General features: G+C 46.0%; 2 protein-coding genes across 2 annotated transcripts in view; one reads left to right on the plus strand and one right to left on the minus strand.

The window, feature by feature from the left end:
• Positions 1-8725, minus strand: part of trip4 (thyroid hormone receptor interactor 4) — a 139662-nt gene extending 130937 nt beyond the window's left edge. The window contains exons 1-3 of the mRNA XM_072493034.1: positions 8583-8725; positions 2187-2356; positions 1143-1279 (exon numbers count right to left, since the gene is read on the minus strand). Of these exons, the coding sequence (XP_072349135.1) occupies positions 1143-1279; positions 2187-2356; positions 8583-8671 (396 nt within the window). The 5' untranslated portion in view covers positions 8672-8725. The remainder of the gene's footprint in view (positions 1-1142; positions 1280-2186; positions 2357-8582) is intronic.
• Positions 8726-16008: 7283 nt separating this feature from the next.
• Positions 16009-24094, plus strand: pclaf (PCNA clamp associated factor). Its single transcript, XM_072493035.1, has 4 exons — positions 16009-16156; positions 20836-20916; positions 21721-21892; positions 23655-24094. The coding sequence occupies exons 1-4, from the start codon at positions 16102-16104 to the stop codon at positions 23710-23712; spliced, it is 366 nt and encodes a 121-aa protein (XP_072349136.1). The 5' UTR covers positions 16009-16101; the 3' UTR covers positions 23713-24094.
• Positions 24095-26740: the final 2646 nt, after the last annotated feature.

The raw sequence follows: 26740 nt of genomic DNA on the forward strand, positions 1-26740 counted from the left end.
CGATGTACAATCTATAAAATGTTTAAAGATAACAAGGTGATAATTGTTTTGTATCTGGACTCATTGTGAACCCAAAGTATAAAATGAATGACTGCCATTCAAACCACGAGAAAGGTTGGCTACCGTACCGCGGGTACGTACGCTTTCTCCCGAAGCTTCGTGTAACAATAAACTTCACTGATTGAACACAGCAAGTCTGACTCCCGAAGTGGTTGATTTTCCCACAACAGGAGCAACTAGCAGCAAGTTAGAAAGTTATAGAATCATAGAATTTACAGTGCAGAAGGAGGCCACTCAGCCCATCGAGTCTGTACTGGCCCTTGGAAAGAGCACCCTTCCGAAGCCCACATCTCCACCCTATCCCTGTAACCCCACCCAACCTCCTTTGGACACTTAGGGCAATTTAGCATGGCCAATCCGCCTAACCTGCACATCTTTGGACTGTGGGAGGAAACTGGAGCATCCGGAGGAAACCCACGCAGACACGGGGAGAAAGTGTAAAATCCACACAGTCACCCAAGCCGGGAATCGAACCTGGGACCCTGGAGCTGTGAAGCAACTGTGCTAACCACTGTGCAAACGTGCCGTCCTGTGATATAGATAGAACAATTGAGTTTTCAAAACTCTGGCAGATGAAGTTGAGGGGTGACATAATTGAAGTGCCTAAAGTGATCATGTATCGAGGCCAATTAAAAAAAGCAATTTCCTTCGGTGGAGGAATCCAGAACAAGAGGGAATAAATCTTAAAATTAAGAGTTCAATCATTCGGGAGGAAGTGCTGTCGGAATCTGGGACTCTCGCCTCAGAAAAGGTTGTGAATGCTTAGACAATCGAAAGTTTCAAGACCGATATTGAAAGATTGTTGTAAAGTCAAGAAACTAAGCGATATGCAGGAAGGTATGTTAGTGAGTTGAGGCACATATGAACCATTGAACAGGCTGGGGGGCTGAATGTATTTCTGCTGTATTTAGTAAAACTGACTGGAATACTACAGTAAAGTCAAGCCATGGATCATTGCCATCTACCCAGCCAGGGAAATGTCCAACACTGGTAAGGCCACAAAGTAGAAGGGGCAGAGTTTCACCATCATTGCTCAGTTTAAGTCAGCAGACATGAAAACGTTTGTTGCCAACAGCACTCACCTTTACCAGATCCATGGGTGTTTTAACTTCCTCCGCTGGTTGCTGGCTCTCTGACGCAAGCAACGGTTCTTGCTTGTTCCGGCCTTTCCGCTTGGACTTCTTGAGCTGGTCACCAGCTTTCGATGAATCTGGGACCTCTACAGAAAGCGAGAGATTTACATTTTTCTTTCCAATTAAAGGGCAATTTAGCATGGCCAATCTACCTACCTTCACATCTTTGGGTTGTGGGGGTGAGTCCCCTGCAGACACGGGGAGAATGTGCAAACTCCACACGGACAGTGACCCAGGGCCGGGATCGAACCCAGGTCCTCAGCAGCAGCTCTAACCACTGCGCTATCATGCAGCCCGAGATTTAAATTTATACAGCACTTCTCGCAACCTCAGGACTATTGCCAGGCAATAAAACACATTTTGAAGTTTAGTCACCGCTGCAATGTAGGATATGTGGCAGCCAATTTGTGCACAGCAAGCCCCCCCCCCCCCCAATAATGCCATATTGACAAAATAACTTACGTCAGTAATGTAGTTTGTGGGAAAAATACTGGCCAGGATACAGGGGAGAACTGCTCTGTCTTTTTTCTAATAGTGCCATGGGTTCTTTTACATAATCCAACACTTTGGTTTAACATCCCATCTGAAAGACAGCACCTTCAACAGGGCAGCACTCTCTTGCATATGGAACGGCACTTACTGCTTTTCTTTTAAAAGCTGTAAGATGGTTCCTGACTTCTAGTCCAATGAGTTCATTTTTTTAAGGTGGAGTTAATAAAAGCAAAATACTGCAGATGCTGGAAATCTGAAATAAAGGCAGAAAATGCTGGAAAAACTCAGCAGGCCAGGCAGCATCTGTGGAGCAAGAAACAGAGTTAATGTTTCGAGTCCAATACGATTCTTCTTTACTACTTGGAAGAAGACCCTTCACAGACGCTGCCCGACCTGCTGAGTTTTTCCCAGCGTTTTCGGTCTAGTTTTTAAACTCTGACTTCCTAAAATTAGGCAATTTAAGAGCTATGAATTTTAAAACTGTGTTTAAATTGGACACACCATCTTTTTTTCTGTATGACTGTACTTGACCAGGAGTAAGTGACTCTTGCGATCTCTTCCACCTTTTCAGAAGCTCGTCAATGAAAGTCCGTTTCTTTCCATCGGTTCCTTGAATCAAGTCAATGACATACTCTTCAATTTCTTCTGCGCTTTCAATTGATAGGATATACCTGGGTGAATAAAACAAATGTTTTGTATGGTAGAGGAATGGAGGGAGAAGAAGTTGAACGGTTGTGATCAGGATATCAGGGAATTAAATTCATTCACTTTCCTAATCTCAAGCAACTCCGTGACACAAACATTGCCAGTTTGTAATGACATTTATCCTCAATCTGGTAGAAAGGTAGTTGAAAACATGTGATAAGAATTAGAGGATGGGCAGCACGGTGGCGCAATGGTTAGCACTGCAGCCTCACGGCGCCGAGATCCCAGGTTCAATCCCGGCTCTGGGTCACTGTCCGTGTGGAGTTTGCACATTCTCCCCGTGTTTGCGTGGGTTTCGCCCCACAACCCAAAGATGTGCAGGGTAGATGGATTGAACACGCTAAATTGCCCCTTAATTGGAAAAATGAATTGGGTACTCGAAATTTATTTTAAAAAAGAATTAGAGGATGGTTACAATGTAAAATTCTCTTCCATAAGCCATTCTTGAAGCAGAGACCAATTATTTTCTCCGGAAAATTGATATTTATCCACTACTATGGATGCTGACAACTTGAGTCATCTCCAATTTTTTTTTTTAATCTAGTGGCTTTAGTACACTGGGCTAAATCACTGGCTTTGAAAGCAGACCGAGGCAGGCCAACAGCACGGTTCAATTCCCGTACCAGCCTCCCCGAACAGGCGCCGGAATGTGGAGACTAGGGACTTTTCACGGTAACTTCATTGAAGCCTACTCGTGACAATAAGCGATTTTCATTTCATGGCAGGGAAGGCAGTGCAATGTTCCTCCTGCAGAATGTTTGAGGTGAGAGACGCCATCAGTGTCCCTGCTGATTTCATCTGTGGGAAATGCACCCATCTCCAGCTCCTCAGAAACCACGTTAGGGAGCTGTAGCTGGATGAACTTCGGATCATTCGGGAGGCAGAGGTGGTTATAGATAGAAGCTTCAGGGATGTAGTTACTCCGAAGAATAAAGATAGATGGGTGACGGTGAGAGGGGCTGGGAGGAAGCAGTCAGTACAGGGATCCCCTGTGGTCGTTCCCCTTAGTAACAAGTATACTGCTTTGGATACTGGGGCGGGGCTTACCAGAGGTAAGCCATGGGGTACAGGTCTCTGGCACAGAGTCTGTCCCTGTTGCTCAGAAGGGAAGGGGGGAGAGGAGTAGAGCATTAGTCATTGGAGACTCCATAGTTAGGGGGATAGGTCGAAGATTCTGTGGGAACGAGAGAGACTCGCGGTTGGTGTGTTGCCTCCCAGGTGCTAGGGTCCGTGATGTCTCGGATCGTGTTTTCGGGATCCTTAAGGGGGAGGGGGAGCAGCCCCAAGTCGTGGTCCACATAGGTACCAATGACATAGGTAGGAAAAGGGATAGGGATGTAAGGCAGGAATTCAGGGAGCTAGGGTGGAAACTTAGATCTAGGACAAACAGTTATTATCTCTGGGTTGTTACCTGTGCTAGCGAGACGAGGAATAGGGAGAGAGAGGAGTTGAACACGTGACTACAGGAATGGTGCAGGAGGCAGGGTTTCAGATTTCTGGATAATTGGGCTCATTCTGGGGTCGGTGGGACCTCTACAAACGGGACGGTTTACACCTGGACCAGAGGGCTACCGATATCCTGGGGGGGAAATTTGCTAATGCTCTTCGGGAGGGTTTAAACTAGTTCAGCGGGGGATTGGGAACCTGAATTGTAGCTCCAGGATACAGGAGGTTGAGAGTAGTGAGGTCATGAGTAAGGTTTCAAAGTTGCAGGAGTGTACCGGCAGGCAGGAAGGTGGTTTAAAGTGTGTCTTCTTCAATGCCAGGAGCATCCGGAATAAGGTGGGTGAACTTGCGGCATGGGTTGGTACCTGGGACGTCGATGTTGTGGCCATTTCGGAGACATGGATAGAGCAGGGACAGGAATGGTTGTTGCAGGTGCCGGGGTTTAGATATTTCAGTAAGCTCAGGGAAGGTGGTAAAAGAGGGGGAGGGGTGGCATTGTTAGTCAAGGACAGTATTACGGTGGCAAAAGGGACGTTTGATGAGGACTCGTCTACTGAGGTAGTATGGGCTGAGGTTAGAAACAGGAAAGCAGAGGTCACCCTGTTAGGGGTTTTCTATAGGCCTCCGGAAAGTTCCAGAGATGTAGAGGAAAGGATTGCAAAGATGATTCTGGATAGGAGCGAAAGCAACAGGGTATTTGTTATGGGGGACTTTAACTTTCCAAATATTGACTGGAAACGGTATAGTTCGAGTACTTTAGATGGGCCGTTTTTGTCCAATGTGTGCAGGAGGGTTTCCTGACACAGTATGTAGATAGGCCAATGAGAGGCGAGGCCGTATTGGATTTGGTACTGGATAGTGAACCAGGACAGGTGTTAGATTTGGAGCACTTTGGTGATAGTGACCACAATTCGATTACGTTTACTTTAGTGATGGAAAGGGATAGGTATATACCGCAGGGCAAGAGTTATATCTGGGGGAAAGGCAATTATGATGCGATGAGGCAAGACTTAGGATGCATCAGATGGAGAGGAAAACTGCAGGAGATGGGCACAATGGAAATGTGGAGCTTGTTCAAGGATCAGCTACTGCGTGTCCTTGATAAGTATGTACCTGTCAGGCAGGGAGGAAGTGGTCGAGCGAGGGAACCATGGTTTACTAAGGCAGTTGAAACACTTGTCAAGAGGAAGAAGGAGGCTTATGTAAAGATGAGACATGAAGGTTCAGTTAGGGCGCTCGAGTGTTACAAGTTAGCTCGGAAGGACCTAAAGAGAGAGCTAAGAAGAGCCAGGAAGGGACATGAGAAGTCTTTGGCAGGTAGGATCAAGGATAACCCTAAAGCTTTCGAGAGATATGTCAGGAATAAAAGAATGACTTGGGTAAGATTAGGGCCAGTCAAGGACACTAGTGGGAAGTTGTGTGTGGTGTCCGAGGAGATAGGAGAGGTGCTAAATGAATATTTTTCGTCAGTATTCACACAGGAAAAAGACAATGTTGTCGAGGAGAATACTGAGATTCAGGCTACTAGACTAGAAGGGCTTGAGGTTCATGAGGAGGAGGTGTTAGCAAATCTGGAAAGTGTGAAAACAGTCCCCTGATCCGGATGGGATTTATCCTAGGATTCTCTGGGAAGCTCGGGAGGAGATTGCTGAGCCTTTAGCTTTGATCTTTAAGTCATCTTTGTCTACAGGAATAATGCCAGAAGACTGGAGGATAGCAAATATTGTCCCGTTGTTCAAGAAGGGGAGTAGAGACAAGCCCGGTAACTATAGACCAGTGAGCCTTACTTCTGTTGTGGGCAAAGTCTTGGAAAGGTTTATAAGAGATAGGATGTATAATCATCTGGAAAGGAATAATTTGATTTGAGATAGTCAACACGGTTTTGTGAAGGGTAGGTCATGCCTCACAAACCTTATTGAGTTCTTTGAGAAGGTGACCAAACAGGTGGATGAGGGTAAAGCAGTTGATGTGGTGGATATGGATTTCAGTAAAGTGTTTGATAAGGTTCCCCACGGTAGGCTCCTGCAGAAAATACGGAGGCATGGGATTCAGGGTGATTTAGTAGTTTGGATCAGAAATTGGCTAGCTGGAAGAAGACAAAGGGTGGTGGTTGATGGGAAATGTTCAGACTGGAGTCCAGTTACTCATGGTGTTCCACAAGGATCTGTTTTGGGGCCACTGTTGTTTGTCATTTTTATAAATGACCTGGAGGAGGGCGTAGAAGGATGGGTGAGTAACTTTGCAGATGACACTAAAGTCGGTGGAGTTGTGGACAGTGCGGAAGGATGTTACAAGTTACAGAGGGACATAGATAAGCTTCAGCGCTGGGCTGAGAGGTGGCAAATGGAGTTTAATGCAGAAGAGTGTGAGGTGATTCATTTTGGAAGGAATAACAGGAAGACAGAGTACTGGGCTAATGGTAAGATTCTTGGCAGTGTGGATGGGCAGAGAGATCTCGGTGTCCATGTACATAGATCCCTGAAAGTTGCCACCCAGGTTGAGAGGGTTGTTAAGGAGGCGTACGGTGTGTTAGCTTTTATTGGTAGAGGGATTGAGTTTCAGAGCCATGAGGTCATGTTGCAGCTGTACAAAACTCTGGTGCGGCCGCATTTGGAGTATTGCGTGCAATTCTGGTCGCCGCATTAGAGGAAGGATGTGGAAGCATTGGAAAGGGTACAGAGGAGATTTACCAGAATGTTGCCTGGTATGGAGGGAAGATCTTATGAGGGAAGGCTGAGGGACTTGAGGCTGTTTTCCTTAGAGAGAAGGTTAAGAGGTGACTTAATTGAGGCAAGATGATCAGAGGATTAGATAGGGTGGACAGTGAGAGCCTTTTTTCTCAGATGGTGATGTCTCGCATGAGGGGACATAGCTTTAAATTGAGGGGAGATAGATATAGGACAGATGTCAGAGGTAGGTTCTTTACTCAGAGAGTAGGAAGGATGTGGAATGCCCTGCCTGCAACAGTAGTGGACTCGCCAACACTAAGGGTATTCAAATGGTCATTGGATAGACATATGGACGCGAAGGGAATAGTGTAGATGGGCTTTAGAGCGGTTTCACAGGTCGGCGCAACATCGAGGGCCGAAGGGTCTGTACTGCGCTGTAATGTTCTGTGTTCTATGTCCTACAATTCGATCTTCACAAGAATCTTTGCCCATACACAGGATGTCAGAACCATATTGACCAGAGGATTGATCTGTCCTCACTTGTCTTTAGCTAACTTGTTCCAACTCACTTCAAACTTTGTCGTGCCATTGTGAATCATTTCCTTGCCATTTTTTCCCCCATCACAAACATCACTGCCATTAGTAAAGTGAAATGTCAATTGTTTGGAAGATCAGCCCTGAGAGAACTCTATATTGTTTGAGCAGACCAATAGATTTAGTGCTTGTCACATGTACCGAGGTACAGTGAAAAGTATTGTGCTGCGTACAGATCAGGCAGATCGTTCCATACATGAGAAACATAGGGCATATGATAAAGACACAATGTAAATACATAGACATAGGATGAAGCATACGGAGTGTAGTGCAACTTAGTAGAGAATATGCATGGAGAAATCAATTCAGTCCATAAGAGGGTCATTCAGGAGTCTGGTAACAGCAGGGAAGAAATTGTTTTTGAACCTGTTAGTGCGTGTTCTCAGACTTTTATATCTCCTGCCGGATGGAAGAGGTTGGAATAGAGAATAACCAAGGAAGGAGGGGTCTTTGATTATACTGCCCGCTTTCCCAAGGCAGTGGGAGGTGTAGACAGTCAATGGATGGGTGGCGGATTTGAGTGATGGACTGGACTGTGTTCACGACTCTGTGGTTTCTTGCGGTCCTGGGCCGAGCAGTTGCCACATCCGGCTGTGATCGGGCAGCACGGTGGCGCAGTGGGTTAGCACTGCTGCCTCACGGCGCCGAGGTCCCAGGTTCGATCCCGGCTCTGGGTCACTGTCCGTGTGGAGTTTGCACATTCCCCCAGTGTCTGCGTGGGTCTCACCCCCACAACCCAAAGATGTACAGGGTAGGTAGATTGGCCACGCTAAATTGTCCCTTAAAAAAGTTCACTGAAGAATCGCTTCGTGGGTAGTTCAGTATTCACTCTGTACACTTCACTATATCCATAGAACCCATTCTACAGTGAAAGAATAGCCATTAGGCCCATCAAGTCTGCACCACGCCTCTGAAAGAACACCCGACATAGGCCCACTCCACCACCTAACCAGCACATCCCTGAACACTAAGGGACAATCCAGGATGGCCAATCCACCTGCACATCTGTGGACTGTGGGAGAAAACCGGAGCACCCGGAGGAAGCTCACGCAGACACGGGGAGAACGTGCAAACTTTGCACGGATGCTCGGGTAAGGCTGGCATCGAACCCGGATCCCTGGCACGGCGAGGCGGCCGTGCTAAACACCATGCTACCGTGCACCATCCACGGCTGACATAGATTTACGGTGAATTTTCAGGGTCTTTCCCAAGCAAGCTGGGAATTCTCTCCTGTGGGGACTGGAGTCCCAGCTGTCACAGAAACACAGCAAAGATGTTCTGAATATTGGCTTGCCGAAGTATTTGCCACTTTGACAACACTTTTATCCCAGGAACTCTTTCTGAAGCAAAAGGATTGGAGGGGAGGGGGGGGGGGGGGGGAGAGAGGAGATACAGGAGGGGAATGGGGAGCCTCAGCCAAGGAAAGGAGCTCAGCCCCAGGCCCCTGAGGCGTTGCTTATCTAGCCGGGCGGCTGTCACTTACTGAATCAGCTCCTCATTCACTTCCAGACTAAATTTCCGGACCAACTCCTCCTGACACCAGCGCAGAAGAGTCTCCATTTCACCGCTCATCTTCCCGGCTGAAATCTACCCGGACACATTCCCCCCGCGCACCCCACACACGCAAACGGTCTATCCGCCGGATATCTCCCCGCGGCACCGCCCACTCCGCATTATCGTTCCGGCCTGCAAGAAAACCCAAGCATTAAATAAATCATAGTGACAATATCACAAAAGAACTGGAAAGGCAAGTTGAGAGGGGGATACAAAAGGTTTCCAAAGAGATATTGATAGGTTAAGTCAGTGGGCAAAAAAAGTTGGAAAACGGAGTAAAACGTGGGGGAATGTGAAATTGTTCATTTTGGAAGGGAGAACAACAGAACTGAGTATTATTTAAATGGAGAAAAACTGCAGACAGCCACGTCACGAAGGGGTACCTGTGCTCTGAACACAGAAAGCTAGCACACAGTGCAGCAGGTTATCGGGAAGGCTAATGAAATTGTGGCCCTTAATTCAAGTCGGCTGGAGTACAAGAGTCGGGAAGTCTTGCTGCAACTGTACAAGGTACTGGTGAGACCACATCTGGAGCACGATGATGCCGTTTTGCCCCCCTTATTTAAGGAAAGATATAACTTCATTAGAGGCAGTTCAGAGAAGGTTCACTAAGATGATCCTCTGTATGGGGACTCTGCTCATTGGAATTTAGAAGAATGCGAGGTGATCTCATTGAAACATACAAGATTCTTAAAAGGGGCTTTGAGGGTAAATGCTGAGAGGATGTTTCCCCTCATGGTAGAGTCTAGGACCAGAGGACATAGTCTCAGAATAAAGGAGTGCCAATTTATGACTGCGATGAGGAGGAATTTCTTCTCTCAGAGGGCTGTGAGTCTTTGGAACTCCTTGCCACAGAGAGCTGTGGGGCAGAGTATATATATATATTTTTTTATAAATGTTTTTTATTGGGTTTTTGAACAAAGTATATTTACCGTTATGCACACAGGATAAGAAACATATATACACATATATAGAAGAGAAGGGCACACCCAAACATACCAAAGAAAAGAAAATAGTAAATAGTTAAAAAAAAATAGAAAATATACATTCGGGTGCCGGAGAGACAATTACAGTGGGCAATACTCGAATGGGTTTGGTGTTGTTGTTGCTTGCTTCTCCCGGACGGATCTCGCTGCCGTCTCGCGCTCACCACCGCTTCTGCCGTTCCTCCCGTCTTTCTTCTTCATTCTCCTCGTTCCCTACTCCTGGAGATGCCCTGTTCGTTAATGTATCCCGTGCCTTCCTTCCAGCTCTCATTTCCCTGCCTCTCCCCCACCTCCCTGGTTCTCCTCTCTTGTTCCCTGTCTCTTCCCTCTCCCCTCCCCTCCCCCTCTCGTGGTTCACCTTTCATTCCTCGTAGGTTTAGCTGTCCCAAATAGGTCCCGGAACAATTGGGTGAATGGCTCCCACGTTCTGTGGAAGCTGTCGTCTAACCCTCGGATGGCGAATTTGATTTTCTCCATTTGGAGAGATTCCGAGAAGTCGGACAGCCAGTCTGCAGATTTGGGTGGTGCTGCTGACCGCCAGCCGAACAGGATTCTATGGCGGGCGATCAGGGAGGCAAAGGCAAGGGCATCCGCCCTCCTCCCCAGGAATAGATCTGGCTGGTCCGACACCCCAAAGACCGCCACTTTCGGGCATGGCTCCACCTTCATCCCCACCACTTTGGACATTGCCTCGAAGAAGGCTGTCCAGTACCCTGCAAGTCTGGGGCAAGACCAGAACATCTGGGCGTGGTTGGCCGGGCCTCCTTGGCACCGTTCACATCTATCCTCCACCTCCGGGAAGAACTTACTCATACGGGTTCTTGTTAATGGGCCCTATGTACCACTTTTAGCAGCGTCAGGCTGAGCCTTGCACACGTGGAGCTGGAGTTGACCCTATGCAGTGCTTCGATCCAGAGTCCCCACCCTATTTAAATCCCCAGGTCCTCCTCCCATTTCTTTCTTGTTGCATCCAGTACGGTGTTGGCCCTTTCTATCAGTCGGTCATACATGTCACTACAGTTTCCTTTGTCTAGTATGCTTGCGTCCAGTAATCTTCCAGTAATGTCTGTCGTGCCGGTTGTGGGTAGCAGAGTGTATATTTAAGACTAAGATAAATAGGCCAACCATGGCATTTATAACTCAGTTGTTATTTATCAATCAAAAATGCATTTGTTCACATCTGGATTCCCAATTAGGCTACATTCGACAACCCTGCTCCAATGTACTACTGAGGGAGTGCTACATTGCAACGGCACCACCCGTCACAAGTCACAAATTCAGGGTCATTGTTAATGCCGGTTCTGATTGGCGTTAACAAATTCATGGAACCATTCCAAAAGAAAAAACATGTTCTCCCAGTGCTTCAACTGAGATTTCACCTTCACCCTTGCCACCTGTTTAATTGGTTTTCCATCTTTCTTTTTCATCCTATTGTTATTCAGCAATTTTATTAAATGGCTGATGTCTCAACCATTGAGAGGGAGGAACTCAGGAAAATGACCGTCACCAGAGAAGCGGTAGTGAGTAAATTGTTGGAGGTGTGGGCTGACAAGAGCCTGGGTCCTGATGGACCTCATCCGAGGGTCTTAAAAGAAATGGTTAGTGAGATAGTTAATGCTTTGATTTTAATTTTCTCAAACTCCCTGGGTCCGGGGAAAGTCCCATTGGAAGGTAACACATGTAACTCCATTCTTCAAAAAGGGAGGGAGACAGAAAGGAAACTACAGGCCAGTTGGCTTAACATCTGTCGTAGGGAAAAGGTTCAATGCTATTATTAAAGACGTTATAGCAGGGTACTTGGATAAGCTCACAGTGATAAGGCAGGGTCAATATGGTTTTGTGAATGGGAAATCATGTTTAACCAACTTATTGGAGTTCATTGATGAAGTAATATATGCTGTGGATAAAGTAACATGTGCTTTGGATGTACTGCACTGTAGTTCGATTTCCAGACGGCATTTGATAAAGTGCCACAGCAAAGGTTATTGTGAAAAGCTCATGTTATTGGGGCAATATATTGGCATGGAAAGAAGATTGGCTGGCAGGCAAGAAGCAGAGTCTAGGCATAAATGGGTCATTTTCAGGTTGGCAAGATGCAACGAGTGGTGTGCCACAGGGGTCAGTGCTGGGACCTCAACTGTTTACAATCAATATAAATGACTTGGATGAAGGGATGGTTGCCAAATTTGCTGATGACACAAAGCTAGGTAGGAAATCAAGTTATGAAGAGGACATATGGAGGTTACAAATATATAAGGTAAGTGAGTGGGCAACGTTGTGACAAATCATAGAATTTACAGTGCAGAAGGCGGCCGTTCGGCCCATCGAGTCTGCACCGACCCACTGAAAGGCACAGTAGCATTGTGGATAGCACAATTGCTTCACAGCTCCAGGGTCCCAGGTTCGATTCTGGCTTGGGTCACTGTCTGTGCGGAGTCTGCACATCCTCCCCGTGTGTGCGTGGGTTTCCTCCGGGTGCTCCGGTTTCCTCCCATAGTCCAAAGATGTGAAGGTTAGGTGGATTGGCCATGATAAATTGCCCTTAGTGTCCAAAATTGCCCTTAGTATTGGGTGGGGTTACTGGGTTATGGGGATAGGGTGGAGGTGTTGACCTTGGGGTAGGGTGCTCTTTCCAAGAGCCGGTGCAGACTCGATGGGCCGAATGGCTTCCTTCTGCACTGTAAATGCAATGAAAGAGCACTCTACTTAATCCCACGCCTCCTCCCTATCCCCGTAATCCAGTAACCACACCTAACCTTTGGACACTAAGGGCAATTTATCATGGCCAATCCATCTAACCCACACATCTTTGGACTGTGGGAGGAAACCGGAGCACCCGGAGGAAACCCACGCAGACACGGGGAGAACGTGCAAACGCCACACAGTCACCCGAGGCTGGAATTGAACCCAGTGTCCCTGGAGGTGTGAGGCAGAAGTGCTAACCATTGTGCCACCATGCCGCCCTACGGAGTATAATGTGGGAAAATGTGACGTTGTCCATTTTGGTGAGACGAATAAAAGAAGACATATTATATAAATGGTGAGTGATTGCAGAGTTCTGACGTGAAGAGGGAGCTGAGTGTCCTATTGCATGAATCACAAAAGGCTAGTATGCAGGTACAGTGATTAATTAGGAAAACTAATTGAATGTTGGTGGAGTGGCAGATAGTGTTGAGGATTGTCAGAGGATACAGCAGGACATAGATAGGTTGGAGACTTGGGCCGAGAAATGGCAAATGGAGTTTAATCCAGACGAATGTGAGGTAATGCATTTTGGTAGGTCTAACATAGAGGGAAAATATATCGTAAATGGCAAAACTCTTAAGAATATAGAAAGTCAGAGAGATCTGGACGTGCAGGTCCACAGATCTTTGAAAGTGGCAACACAAGTGGACAAGGTAGTCAAGAAAATATACGGAATGCTTGCCTTCATTGGACGGGGCATCGAGTATAAAAACTGGCAAGTCATGCTACAGTTGTACAGAATCTTGATACGGCCACACTTGGAATATTGTGCACAATTCTGGTCACCACACTACCAGAAGGATGTGGAGGCTTCCGAGAGGGTGCAGAGGAGGTTGACCAGGATGTTGCCTGATCTGGAGGGTGTTAGCTATGCGGAGAGGCTGAATAGATTCGGACTGTCTTCATCAGAACACTGGAGGTTGAGGGGTGACCTGGAAAGGTCTACAAGACTATGAGGAGGATGGATAGAGTGGATGGCAGGCACTCTTTCCCAGGATGAAGGGGTCAGTCACCAGAGGGCATAGGTTTAAGATCTGTGGGGCAAAGTTTAGAGGAGATGTGCAAGGCAGGTTTTTTATATAGAGGGTGGTAAATGCCTGGAACACATTGCCAAGGGAGGTTGTGGAAGCAGATACATTAACGGCGTTCAAAAGGCATCTTGACAAATACACAAATAGGATGGGTATAGAGGGATATGGTACAAGGAAGTGCTGAGGGTTTTGGCCAAGGTTGGTATCATGACCGGTACAGGCTTGGAGGGCCGGAGGGCCTGTTCCTGTGCTGTATTGTTTTTTGTAATGTCATCATTTATTGAGAGGGGAAATGAATACAAAAGTAGGGAGGTTATACTTCAGTTATACAGAGCACTATTCAGACCACATTTGGAGTACTGTGTACATTATTGGTCACCTTATTTAAGGACAGATTTAAATGATAATAATAAACTTTATTAATGTCACTAGTAGGCTTACATTAACACTGCAATGAAGTCACTGTGAAAAGCCACACTCCGGTCCCTGTTTGGGTACACTGAGGGAGAATTCAGAAAGTCCAATTCACCGAACAGCACGTCTTTTGGGACAAGTGGGAGGAAACCGGAGCACCCGGAGGAAACCCACGCAGACATGGGGAGAACGTGAATCGGACCCGGGTCCCAGGCGCTGTGAAGCAACAGTGAGTTGGAACCAGTTCAGAGAAGGTTTATCAGGCAAATATCTGGAATGGGTGGATTGTCTCCTGAGGAAAGGTTGGACCAGCTTTGTATCCACTGGAGTTTAGAAGAGTAAGAGGCGACAGATTGGAACATACGAAATCCCGAGGTGTCTTGACAGGGTGGATGTGAAGAGATGTTACCTCCTATGGGAGAATCTAGATCTTGGGGGTCACTGTTTAAAAATAGGGGATCGCCCATTTAAAATGAAGATGAGGCAAAATTATTTCACTCAAGAGTTGTGAGTTTTTGGAATGCCCTTCTTGAAAAGGTAGTGGAAGTAGAGTTTTTGAATACTTTGAACATAAAGGTAGATAGATTCTTGGTGAGATAGGAGGTCATAGGTTATTGGCGGTAGGCGGGATGCAGATTTGAGGTTCCTATCAGATCAGCCATGATCTTATTAAATGGCAGAGCAAGCGCGAGGGGCTATTGGTCTACTGCTCCTTGTTTGTGTGTTGTTAAACTGTCTTAAGGGTGGTGGAAATATATTAATTAATGTTTTCCTCAAGATAATTGGAGTGTTACTTGAGGGAGAAAACTTTGCAGTCTGTCACAGGGAAGGGAAGCGGGACTAATTGATTAGCTTATTCAGAGCCAGCACGGGTATGACAGGCCAAATGGCAGTATCCTCCTCTGCTCCGAACAAACCACAGAGGAAATAGACATTTGGAGCTTCACTGCATGCATTTCATACCACCATATTTAACAAGAAGCATTCTGTCAATTACACCATCCTTGTTTGCACTTTCGGCTGACTCCCATCCAGCTCCAAATATAGATACATTAAAAGATCTTCGACACACCATCTAAATGGCATTACTCTCTGCGACGTTCCATCTCATTTTGCTGAAAATAATCTGTTTCAAAGAAAACAGCGTCTCGCCACGAGCAATGTGGGGGATGCCTGCCAAAATTAACATCAACGGGCAATTTTTTATTTTAAAGCCAACCACAATGTAGTATTTTGACTGGTTTTAAACACCTGTGTCAGTGTATTTTTAACGGCCGTATTATGTTGCCTGATGTGCTGAATCAAATGGGGAAATTTAAAACATGGTGCTTGGATTAAACTTTTTTAAAAAATCAGTCACAGCGCCAAGGACCCTGGTTCGATCCCGGCCCCGGGTCACTGTCTGGGTGGAGTTTGCACATTCTATCGTATCTGCGTGGGTCTCACCCCCCCACAACCCAAGGATGTGCAGGGTAGGTGGGTAGGCGACTCTTTTGAGGTCCACCAACAAAACAGAAGAAAGGAAACAAACTTGAGGGACAAAGCAAAGATGGACTGCTCCTGTTAGGGGCACTGCCCGAACATAACTAAGATCAACAAAAACTTAATAACATCAATGAAGCGCCCAGACCCCTGCGGTGCCCACCAGGCACGGAAGACTAGGTGGATAGGCCCTTTAATTGGGGGGGGGGGGGGCGGGGGGAAGAGAGAGAGAAGAATTGGGAACTCTAAATTTTAAAATAAAATGTAATATTAAAAAAATTCAGAGATTGAGTTACATCATAAATAAATAATATGGGATTGCGGGAATTCGTTGCATTTTCAAACTTTGTGGAAATTTGGTCCTGCAATTGAGCCGCATGAGCACACTTGCACCGACCTCCTCATTGCATTAGACAAAACTAAACCTACAATTAGCCCCACCATGTCGGCAAACAAAGGGCTGGAAGGAAAGCAATGTCCCGCCAATTCGCGGAGCTCCCCATTGGCCCGCATGCCGTGGCAATCATTGCCAATCCGCCAGCCCATTGGATAGCCCCGGTCAGGCGGCTAACCAATCGGTTTGCAGCCAATGCGTCCGTCGATCCCATTGGTTCACCTACCCGACAGGCCGATGAGCCGAGCGGCGGGATAGGGTGAGAACCGCCGGGCGGGCCGGCCAATGGCGGGGCGCCGCGGTGGGGATTGGCTGTTCGAGGAAAGGCGCGAGAGCGGCGGCGCGTTTAAAAAGCGGGAGGCGCGAGCGCGGCCCGTTAGCGCCTCACTGGCCAACATGGTTCGCACCAAAGCCGATGGCCCGTCCGTCTCCACCGGCTCCTATAGGAAGGGTAAGAGGATAGGAAGGGGGGGAAAAATACATGGGATTCGGTTAGGAGGTGCGGGAGGGATTCTTTACCTTCGGGCAGTCTTTGCCCCGCCGCTGAGTGCGGGCGGGGGGGGTTACAGACGGGCGGCCGCCATTTGCCGCCGCTTCCTTTCACCTCGCGCGAGGTGCTGCGAACCTGTCGGCGGGCAAGAATTGCCCCCCCCTTAAAGGGGACTTCTGCTGCTCCGGTTAAAGGGGATGTCTCCCCGGTGATCTTTTGGCGGGAGGTGTGACTTTTGGCGCCAGACTGCGCACCGGATGCTCCCTCGGTTCCCGGTTGTACCCCAAAACCCGCTCTCCCTCACCCGGAACACCGTGCTGATCGAGCGGGAGTTTTAGCCAGAAACTGTCACTTTTAATTATTAAATAACAATCTGCATTCTGAAAGTGATCAACACCCCCTGGAGGGTTTCAGAAAGGGCAATGCTGAATCGAAAAGCCAGGTTAGGACAGATGAACCAAGGGTTTAAATTGTGGGTGGGGGGAAATTAAGCTACAGATGTTGGACATCTGAAACCAACAGAACATGCTGGAAGTACTCGGCAGACAGGGCAGTTGGAGGGTTTAACTCCATCTCCTGAACACTGGCTTCAACAAATCTGGGAAGAAAACGACTTTAGGGAAGGGGACATGTTTCTCCTTCGCATACTTTCGATTTGATCATTTTAAACATTGGGGACGGATGGGAGGATGTGCAATGAAGCCTTCATTAATATGGTCAATCAAAGTTGGCAGCATCTGGTGAGAGGGAAGTTTTTCACAAACATTTCGGTTCTGGAATGTGCTGCCTGCATATCTGGTGGAAGCATATTCAATAGAGGCACTCAATGTGCAGGGTGGTGCAATGGCTAACATTGCTGCCGAGTCCTGGCCTGTCCCTGTGGAGTTTGCACAGTATCCCTGTGTCTGTGTGAGTCTCACCCCTACAGCCCAAAGCTGTGCAGGTTAGGGGGATTTACCATGCTAAATTACCCCTTAATTGGGAAGGGGGAAGAGTTGGGTACTCTGATATGCTGTGGAATGGTGCTATTACGGCCTTGATGCTCAGTTGGAGAGCCAGTGCAGGTGCCATGGGCCAACTGGCCTTAAGATTCTGTGAACCAGGTAGTGTTTCAGATGTGGCTTTTTGGGGTGGGGGAGCTGGCAAACAAGGCAAGGTGGAGGAGAAATTAAATGATTTAAAAATTACATGGATTATAAGTGTTCAGGTGAGGGCTGGATAGCAGCCATTTGAATGCTGGGTAAAGGGAGTCATTTTCTAAAAAGAACTGAACCAGTGAGGAAGGACGTGTATAAGATGGAGATTATGATTTAAAATCATGTGTTTAGTCCAATGTTTGCTGAGCCAAATTATATTTTGGGTTGATTTTCAAGAGGCTCTTGCAACACCGGTTTATTATGGCAATCCCAGAGCTGAAGTCTTGACATAGACCATAGAGCACTTAGAATTGGGGAGTACAGAGATTTTGGCAGGTTGTGGGGATAAACTAACATTTTCTATGGTTGTAATGATGTTTAGGATCGTGATGTGTACAATATGTAACCATGGCGATGTGGCTGTGAAAATGTGCTATCCTATTCAGACAGGAATATAAATCATGGAATGTATTTTGGCAGATGTTGCATGACATTGCAGTAGCTGTTGCGTAGGATTTCCTCTGGCTTTATCAGGAATAAAAGGAGCAAGGATCTAATATTTTCGAGCTAGATAGTACTATTGTGGTGCAGCATGTCTTTGAAGAATAGGCCATTATTCTGTCCTGATGTCTCCTTTGGGTCATGCTGTCGGCTATAAGTAAACTCAATAATCTGAGCCTTAAATTTGTTAAATCAAGCATGCACAACTTTGAAAGCTTTCAAACATATAGTATCTTTAACATTTATCCCAATCACAGGACTTTAGTCAAAATTGTCAACTTTATACTGAACAAATCATTTAGGACAACTGATCAGGAACTTGTATTAAGAGATGAAGAGGTAACAAGGACTTCCAGTGCTTGGATCCTAAACAATTGAAGGTGCCAATGAATGAGTCGAAGGAAGGCCAGCATTGGAGGGATGCAGAATAAGTGCAGGGCTGGAGCTGTGAGCTCATGGAGGGATTGGAACCCAGGTGTGAGGCTTTTCAATCTTGAGCATTAATGGATGAGTGTGCACCTGGGTGAATGGCACTTTATAGATAGCGTGGTGAAGGAGGGAGTTTGGTATTGACATTGGAATGGTCTACTCTGCTTGTCCTCTGGCAAAAGGTATTGTTATATGAACCTGTTGGGTCCTAGCTATGCCTGGTCTTTGACTTCAGCCATATCCCCTGAAATGTACGATTTGATTCTCTTGCCTTTTAAATGTCTATCTCTGGCTCCTTAGATTGTTGTCCCCATTCCCACACCCGCCCAATGTCTCTTACTATGATCTAGCTACTTCCTGTCAGGGCTGTTTATTTGTCTCTGCTGTTTTGACAATATTGTATTCCATTGTACTTCTGATTGCTTTGCTTTTTCCTGTAGGGCAGACCAGTCTGTTCTTTCCTTTACTTGTACCCTCCCAGAACCATAAAATTTTCCCCGCCTTCCACTCGGTGTGAGGCAATCACCAATGCTGCCTTCCTCCCAGCATGGAGCACTGCTCATTCTGTGACACTCTAGCTTCCCCTCAGTTGCCTCTGTTCCATGCAAATGGTGATACAATTGCTGCCCTTTTATCTCCTTTATACATCCAAGGTCTTGACACTCTTGATTTGCTTGTACCCCTGCACCAAAGTGGTCTCCTACATGCTGTTGGTAATGATTTTGTAATCTTGTTTTATTTCTAGCTCTATTGTCATTTAATCTTTCCTGCCCTTCACCGTACCTAGATTTCCATTCGTTCTTCCCCATTCACTTTTCCTGCTTCTATACTTTTCATCTTGAACTTCAGTTATGCTGAAAGATCATCTGCCTGAAACATAACTCTGCTACTCATTGCACAGATGCTTCCTGACCTGAATTTCCAGCATCTGTATTTAGTTTTTGTATTGGAATAGAATCCCTACAGTGCAGGAGGAGGCCACTCACCTATGTCCACTTTGCTGTCCACCCTGCCCTATTCCTGTAACCCCATAATCTCAATTTGCACATCCCTGGACTGGGAGGAAAGCCATGCAGACACAGAACATGCAAACTCCATAGTGACCCAAAGCCAGAACTGAGCCCAGGTCCCTGGCGTTGAGGCAGCAATGCCAACCACCATGATGCCCTATGTTCAAAAGAAATTGCTTGAAGGGAAATTGAACATAAATTCATCCCTCTCAAAACTGAAATGTACTTGCATCATTCTGGACCTAAAATGGCTGTGCACATGTTGCCCTTTATTGGCCTGCATGAAAAGGAGAAACACAAGCTTTTACCTGACAGAAATCATGCCTTCTATCTCATTTTGCCAGAAGCATGGCTGCCTCTGGAGGTGCCTGTGAAAACTAATGCTTTTGTTCGATCTCCGACCCTATAGACGTATACCCAGTTGTCAGTGGTATTTTTTTTAAGAATGCTGTACTGAAACCTTTGCTCACGCTTGGTTCCAGCAGAATGGCTAGGCCAGGGGTGGACATTTTTAGGGAGGTCTAATTATATGTGTGCTTGTGCATTCCTCCACCAGAGGAATTAGTTTTTCTTTGAATCCTGTTAGTTTATTTTCTTTGACAGGTGTGGGGGGAGGGGGTCAGTGGTCCAATGATTATGGTGTGTATCGACCTCTGTGCACAACGCTTTTTGGTGTCATTTAAAAAATATTTATATTTTATTCTAAACACAATCAAGAACATACACACACAACAGCCAACTTTAAACATTACAAAGAGTTTGTCAATTTTCCCCTTTTTCTCCCTGACATCCATCTCTTTCCCCCTTCCCCCCCCACCTGATGGTGACAACTGGATCCTCAAATAAAGATGGAAAGAGCCCCCATCTTGCATGGAACCCCCCCCCCCCCGGAGAGCAAACTTTACCTTCTCCAGTTCACTGTGTAAGATTTGACACCAGGTAATCTGAGATGAAGCTCTCTCCGTCCGGCGGGTCCAAAACACCAAAAATCGTCACCAAAGGGAATGACAACATCTGCACCCCTACTATTTCTGACAGTCTCCAACCACTGCCCAGAAACTCCCCCTCACCATGAACTTTGTGCACGTCCACCTAAGCATGATTTGGTGGCCCCCTCACATTTCCTACATCCGCCATCTCCGTGAGGAAGAACCCGCAGGCCTGAGTCAGGTCTGTTTTTCTAATCTGCTGTAAATTCAAGCTGCTAGTAATTACTGTGATCCCTCCATCCACTTGCTGGTCACTTGGTTTCAGTGTTTACTAAGAACCAACCAGCTGATTACATTGGTGTACTGGAAGGCTGTCCCAGGTGACTCGGGATCAATATTTTATCCTTTTGAACGTTGCTTGCTTAAAACAAATGTTCATGTCTTGAATTTGTTCCTCTATATTGAGAGTCGCTGCTACACTAGTCCTGCTGGTCAACCTTCTGCTTGGGTTCAGAATTAACTTGGCCAATGGATGCTGAATTTGCATGTGGGGTTTTTGCAAATTGTTCTGTTGTATTTGGTTTACAACATCTAGCTGTGGCAAAGACACTCATACAATTGTTTTCTCTCAACAGCTGTGGCTGCTAGAGCACCCAGGAAGGCTCTTGGATGTACAAGTACAGCCAACATCTCACTAACATCACCTGGGAAAAAGGGTATGTATTGACCTCAATTACATGAGCAAAATATCCCAGATATATTCAACTACCGACTGGCTGGTACTGTAGTGCGTAAATCATAAGGCAAGTCTAAGCACAATGATGGGAGCTATGGTTTTTAAGTGTGTACAAGTGCATGGGATTTTGTTTCAGCACCCAGTCATCTATGATAGCCATAAGAAGGCATACAAAATTATTTTCCTTTGAGATTTTTATGTGGAAATGTTTCTTGCAGCAATGATTGTCTGAATGCAACCCAACTTCAGATCTGTTTCAAGTGCTTAGACTTCATTGACATGATCTTGAAGGTTGATATCAGATTGCATGTAGCTTTGGATTTTCACTTTCCACTAGAAACTCCTTTGGGCAGATTATCAACAAATGCATTTTGATTTGCTTTGTTTCGGGTCCTATTAAAGGAAAAGGATTGGGGATTGATTTCTTAACTTGTAGGCTCCCTATTTTAAAGTAATTGTAGGCATTCAACTCTTTCGGTCTTCAATGTTGAAGTTGAAAAATCTGTTGGCTCAGTTTAATTCTGTGTAGATAATTAATTGAGGACAACATTTGAGTGACAACATGCTGGGCTAGCAAGACAAATGAATCTTGTGTGGAAGATGTGCATATTAAATTCAATTTGTGCCATAGCTCACTAGCTTAACAGCTCTGAAGGCAGTTCTTTCAATGAATGTTTTGGGCTAGTTAGTGAATTTCATCTACCTCAATCTCTTGGAAAATATCTTTACGGTACTTGGGAAGCATTTAAACTCTGGTTGACAGGAGTTGTTTTGTGCTTAATAGAAGGCAAATATGCTGGCGGGAACCCAGTGTGTCCAAGACCTACCCCAAAGTGGCAGAAAGGGATTGGTGAATTTTTTGGTGGTCCTTCCAAGCAGCCTGAGAAGGAGAATACTGTACCCTCAGATGATGAAGCCAGTAGCAGCAAGGCTGGAACAAGCAAAGTTCCAAGAAGGTGAGTTTTAACATGTTCACTCTTTCCAAAAAGGCACTAGCAGGCTACATTTTTAGTTTGTGGGATGTAGAATGTCCTTGGTTTCATGATTCTCCCTGCTCAAAGCTCCACAGGGGAAAGGTATTAACTGATCTTGTCCAGGATCACAAATCTCCAGTTGCCAATGGCACTGGATAGCAATGAAGTATGGCAGCTGTGACTTGTTTCCCTGCCCTATTCTAGCCCTATTCTAGGATGCTGCAATCAGCAACCTCCTGGCAGATATTGGTTAATTCAGTAAGAATCAAAGTTCTTTACTGGCCATTGGGATGCAGGTGGGGTGGGGGTGGAGATTGATATTTCGGGTACAGCATTACAGCTTGGAGTACAACATATTGAACCATTCAGGCACACTGACTTGAATATTTGAGTTTTAATATCCATTGCACAGATTTCTGTTGCCAACTATTCTGGAATGCACAGATCAAATATGGAAATGATTGGCTCTTGGATGTGTTCTTTTTTTTATTATATAAATTGAGTACACAATTCATTTTTCCAATTAAAGGGCAATTTAACGTGTTCAATCCACCTAGCCTGCACACCTTTGAGTTGTGGGGGCGAACCCCACGCAAACACGGGGAGAATTTGCAAACTTCACACAGACAGTGACCCAGAGCCGGGATCGAATCTGGGACCTCGGCGCCGTGAGACTGCAGTGCTACCACTGTCACCGTGCTGCCCTTCGATGTGTTCTTAATTCTTGGCAAAATAACAATATTTTGTAGTAGCCTAGCATTTGGAATCACTTGTTGCTAATGTCAAATGAATCACTGGACCGAGTGATACCATTCTGATGACATTGTTTGGGAGAAGCTAAATTGCTACTGATGTAAATTTCATGATTTCCTGGTCTGTGGCAGCACTGTTTGGAAAGCATTGTTTTGTTTCACTTGGTCTAATTTCTGTCATGGGGTAGAGGGAAACTGAGACATGCTGGACATTTTTTTGAGGATAACTGATTCAAGTAGTAAAATTCTTCAGGGAAATCTATCAGTAACCTAACTTCTTTTAGTGTTTTAAGGGCTATATTTTTGATTTTTGATCAGCTCCATTCACACATGTCCATTTTGCCTCCCAATAGTACATGAAAACATCTCTGTCCAGCTTGGGCTGCCCACCATTGAGACACCCCAGTCAACAGCATATCTAAATGCCATGTTCATATATTTCACTGAATTGCCACCATAATAATAAAGTTGTTCAATATCAACACTAATCATTCTAAATGCATAACATGAATGTGCTGGTGGTCACAATTGGTGAGAAGCGTAAGTGGGCAAGACATATTCACAGACTTGGAACAGTGCAAACTCCATGCAGTTGCACAAGACCCCTGGTGCTGTGAGGCAGTAGTGCTTGGCAGTGTGGTGAAACACTATGCTGTGCAGCAAAACAATTGATGCTTCACACTATCCAAAACATTGCAGTTTGTTTCCACTGAATTCTCTCTCCGACTCCTGCCTGCTGCAAGAGCACCATTGTCACTGGGACATGCTCACCATTTCCTTTCTGGCTCAGTCATTTTGTTTTAGCATCAAACACTGGGATTCTCCTATATTGTGAAAGCATGATTGCTGCAATGATTCAATGAGGCCCCAATCGCTAAACTGCACCCAAGCCAACATTACCCATTTCCCAAGAACAAAATGTATTTTGAGGGAATGGGATTTGGGCATATTCAATGTTCTTGGAACCAATTTTATCCATTTATTCCACCTAGGGTGCGTGTTCTGCCTGAGGATTCTTCAGAAGAAGCTGCATCAGAGGAAGAGAACTGAACACCTTCAGTGAACATGTCTGATACTTGAACTGATCTTCCTCCGTGTATATTTGTATATATGTCTATTGCTATGTAGTATGGATTTTAGTTGTTTTGTACAGAAATTTAATACCAATTAAAAGCCATAATTATGGGACCCAATTAAAAACTTATCGGCCAAAATGTTTGGTCCAGGGCCAGTGGTACCCTCACCTAAGTAAGAATTTAACATCTAGTTACTGCATTTTGGGTTTCATAAAATCTTTTTTGTCCTCATGGTTGGTGGGTGGGGTTGGATGGAAGAGATAACTGAATATGATCCATAACCAGATGTTTCTTTAGTTGCCTTATGTAGCTTTGCAATGTTGGTCTAAATGTTTTATAATAAATTCTTAAACATGTGCAGCTCCCATTGTATTTTCTTAGATTGAAAAAATCAAGGAAGCCTCACTCCTAGTATTAGAAACATAGAAAATAGCCTGCTGTGCCATTCCTGATTGTGGCTGATCCTCCAACTCAATAGCCTAATCTGCTTTCTCCTGCCCCATATCTATAATCCCCTTTGCCCTAAGTGCTGCATCTTGAAAACATACAATATTTTTGCTTCAACTACTTCCCGTGGGAACAAATCCCACAGGCCAACCACTGCGGTGAAGACATTTCTCCCCACCTGTCCTAAATGGTCTACCCCTATACTCTGATCCCTGGTTCTGGACACATCCACCATTGGGAACAACCTTCCTGCATCTGTCTAGTCCTGTTAGAATGAGATTTCTGAGACCCCCCCCACCTCATTCTTCGGAACTTGACCAATACAATCTTTTTTAAATACATTTAAGAATACCCAAAAAAAAATTCCAATTAAGGGGCAATTTTAGTGTGGCCAATCCACCTACCCTGCACATCTTTGAGTTGTGGGGGCAAAACCCACGCAAACATGGAGAATGTGCAAGCTCCATACGGACAATGACCCAGAGATGAGTTCAACATGTGTAGCTATGCATCACCCAAGATAATCACATATTGGGATTGCTTGAGGGGCCCAAGATGTATTGCAGCACAACCCATGAAGGCTCAGATGTTTGCAGTACAGGAGTCCATGTGGCCCATTGTGTCCATGCTGGTCAACAAAGATGAACACACAAATGCTGTTTTCCAGCCCAGAGAGGTTTGATCCTCTTACCTCTCCCTGACTTGGTGCCTATAGTACACGCCCAGCAATATGTTTGCCCCTTTGTGTATTTTGTTTCTACCCATATGGTCTCATTTGATGCTTCTTCCAAGATGTGTTCCCTCCTCATCGCTATAATTGATTCCTTGATCAATACTATGACCCTTCTATTCCTATCTCATCTGAATACCTCATAACTAGCAATGTTAAGCTGCCAATCCTTGTCACGCGTAGGGTTACATTAACATTGCAATGAAGTTACTGTGAAAAGCTAGTCGCCACTCTGGCACCTGTTCAGGTAAGCAGAGGGAGAATTCCGAATATCCAAATTACCTAACCGCATATCTTTTGGGACTTGTGGGAGGAAACCTACACCGACATGGGTAGAACATCGACCCTGGTGTGAAGCAACAGTGCTGACCACTGTGCTGCTCATCTTTCAGGTAAGTCTGTCACAGCTTGTGATATACTCGCACATGCCGATCTGCCCTCAACTCGTCTGTCTTCTCAGGCTCCTTGCATTCAAATGTATCCAATTGAACCTTGTTTTAGATGTTCATATCTCGCCTGTTTCCTCTGATTTTCAGACTCACTGGCATTGTAATTTCTAATTCCATCTCTGCTTCTCCCCTCAGCTTGTCAGAATACCATATCCCTGCCAATTTTAAATCTGCCCCTTCAGCACTAGCAAACCTGTGAGAGAATGTTGATCCCATTCCAGTTCGGAGATAATGCATCCAACTTGTACAGGTCCCATCTCCATCAGAAGCTGCCAATGCTGCTCTAGCTACTCAGCCAGACGTACCTCCTGCATGTATGATCTTCCAGAACATCAAGAGCACCTCAGATGTGAAAATCCCAGGACAGAGTTCCCCAGATGTAACTAAATAGAATATATAGACTAGAAAAATATTCTTGGGGTGGTGCAGTGGTTAGCACTGTGCTGGGAACCTAGGTTCGATTCCAGGTCACTGTCCATGTGGAGTTTGCACATTCTTACTGTGTCTGCGTGGGTCTCTACCCCAAACCCAAAAATGTGCAGGTGTGGGTGGATTAGCCATGCTAAATTGCCCCTGAATTGGGGGATTGGGAGGGGGGTGGGAGAGAGGAGAGATGGGTACTCTTAAAATTTATAAAAGAAAAATATTCCTATAAAAGCAAATTACTGTGGATGCTGGAATCTTAAACGAAAGAGAAAATGCTGGAACATCTCAGCAGGTCTGGCAGCATCTGCAGGGAGAGAAAAATATTCCTTAAGGGAGACTTCCGGTTGCGGCAAGGATGAGCTAGCCGCACGTTTCGGCGGCTCCAGCTCCGACGGTCCTTCGGGCTCTTAAGAGCCCCAACGGGGACTTTGCCGGCCGAAAAACCCGGTGGGAAGGGAGTCCCCCCCCCCCCCCCCCCCCGAACGACGGAGGAAAAACCGGCGGCTGCAGCCCGAAGAATCTGCAACCAGAAGGTCAGAGGGAGTGGAACAAAATGGCGGCGGAGGGATCGCAGGTGACATGGGGGCCTGAGCAGGACGAGGTTGTGAGACGGTGCGTGGATCTGCTGAAGAAGGAGGTAATGACCCCGATGTTACAGGCAATTGAGGGGCTTAAAGAGACTTTAAAGACCCAGGAGACTGAGCTTCGCGTGATGGAGCAGAAGGTATCAGGTATTGAGGACGAGGTCCTGGGCCTGGCGGTTAAGACTCAGACGCACGAGGCACTTCATAAAAAGTGTGCTGACAGGATTGAGGCCCTTGAAAATGGAGCGCGAAGGAAGAACCTTAGGATACTAGGTCTCCCTGAGAGTGTGGAAGGAGAGGACTGGAGCGTACGCAAGTAAGATGCTGAGCTCACTGATGGGTGCTGAGGCCCCTGCGGGCCCCATG

Source organism: Scyliorhinus torazame, chromosome 30, assembly GCF_047496885.1.
Source record: "Scyliorhinus torazame isolate Kashiwa2021f chromosome 30, sScyTor2.1, whole genome shotgun sequence".
NCBI lineage: Eukaryota > Metazoa > Chordata > Chondrichthyes > Carcharhiniformes > Scyliorhinidae > Scyliorhinus > Scyliorhinus torazame.

What these genes read in the sequence shown, in the direction of transcription:
- pclaf (XM_072493035.1), top strand. Translation starts at nt 16,102, where the DNA reads ATGGTTCGCACCAAAGCCGATGGCCCGTCCGTCTCCACCGGCTCCTAT. An exon ending in CACCGGCTCCTATAGGAAGG is followed by an intron (nt 16,157 to 20,835) that starts GTAAGAGGATAG and finishes TTCTCTCAACAG; the next exon opens with CTGTGGCTGCTAGAGCACCC. An exon ending in ACAAGCAAAGTTCCAAGAAG is followed by an intron (nt 21,893 to 23,654) that starts GTGAGTTTTAAC and finishes TATTCCACCTAG; the next exon opens with GGTGCGTGTTCTGCCTGAGG.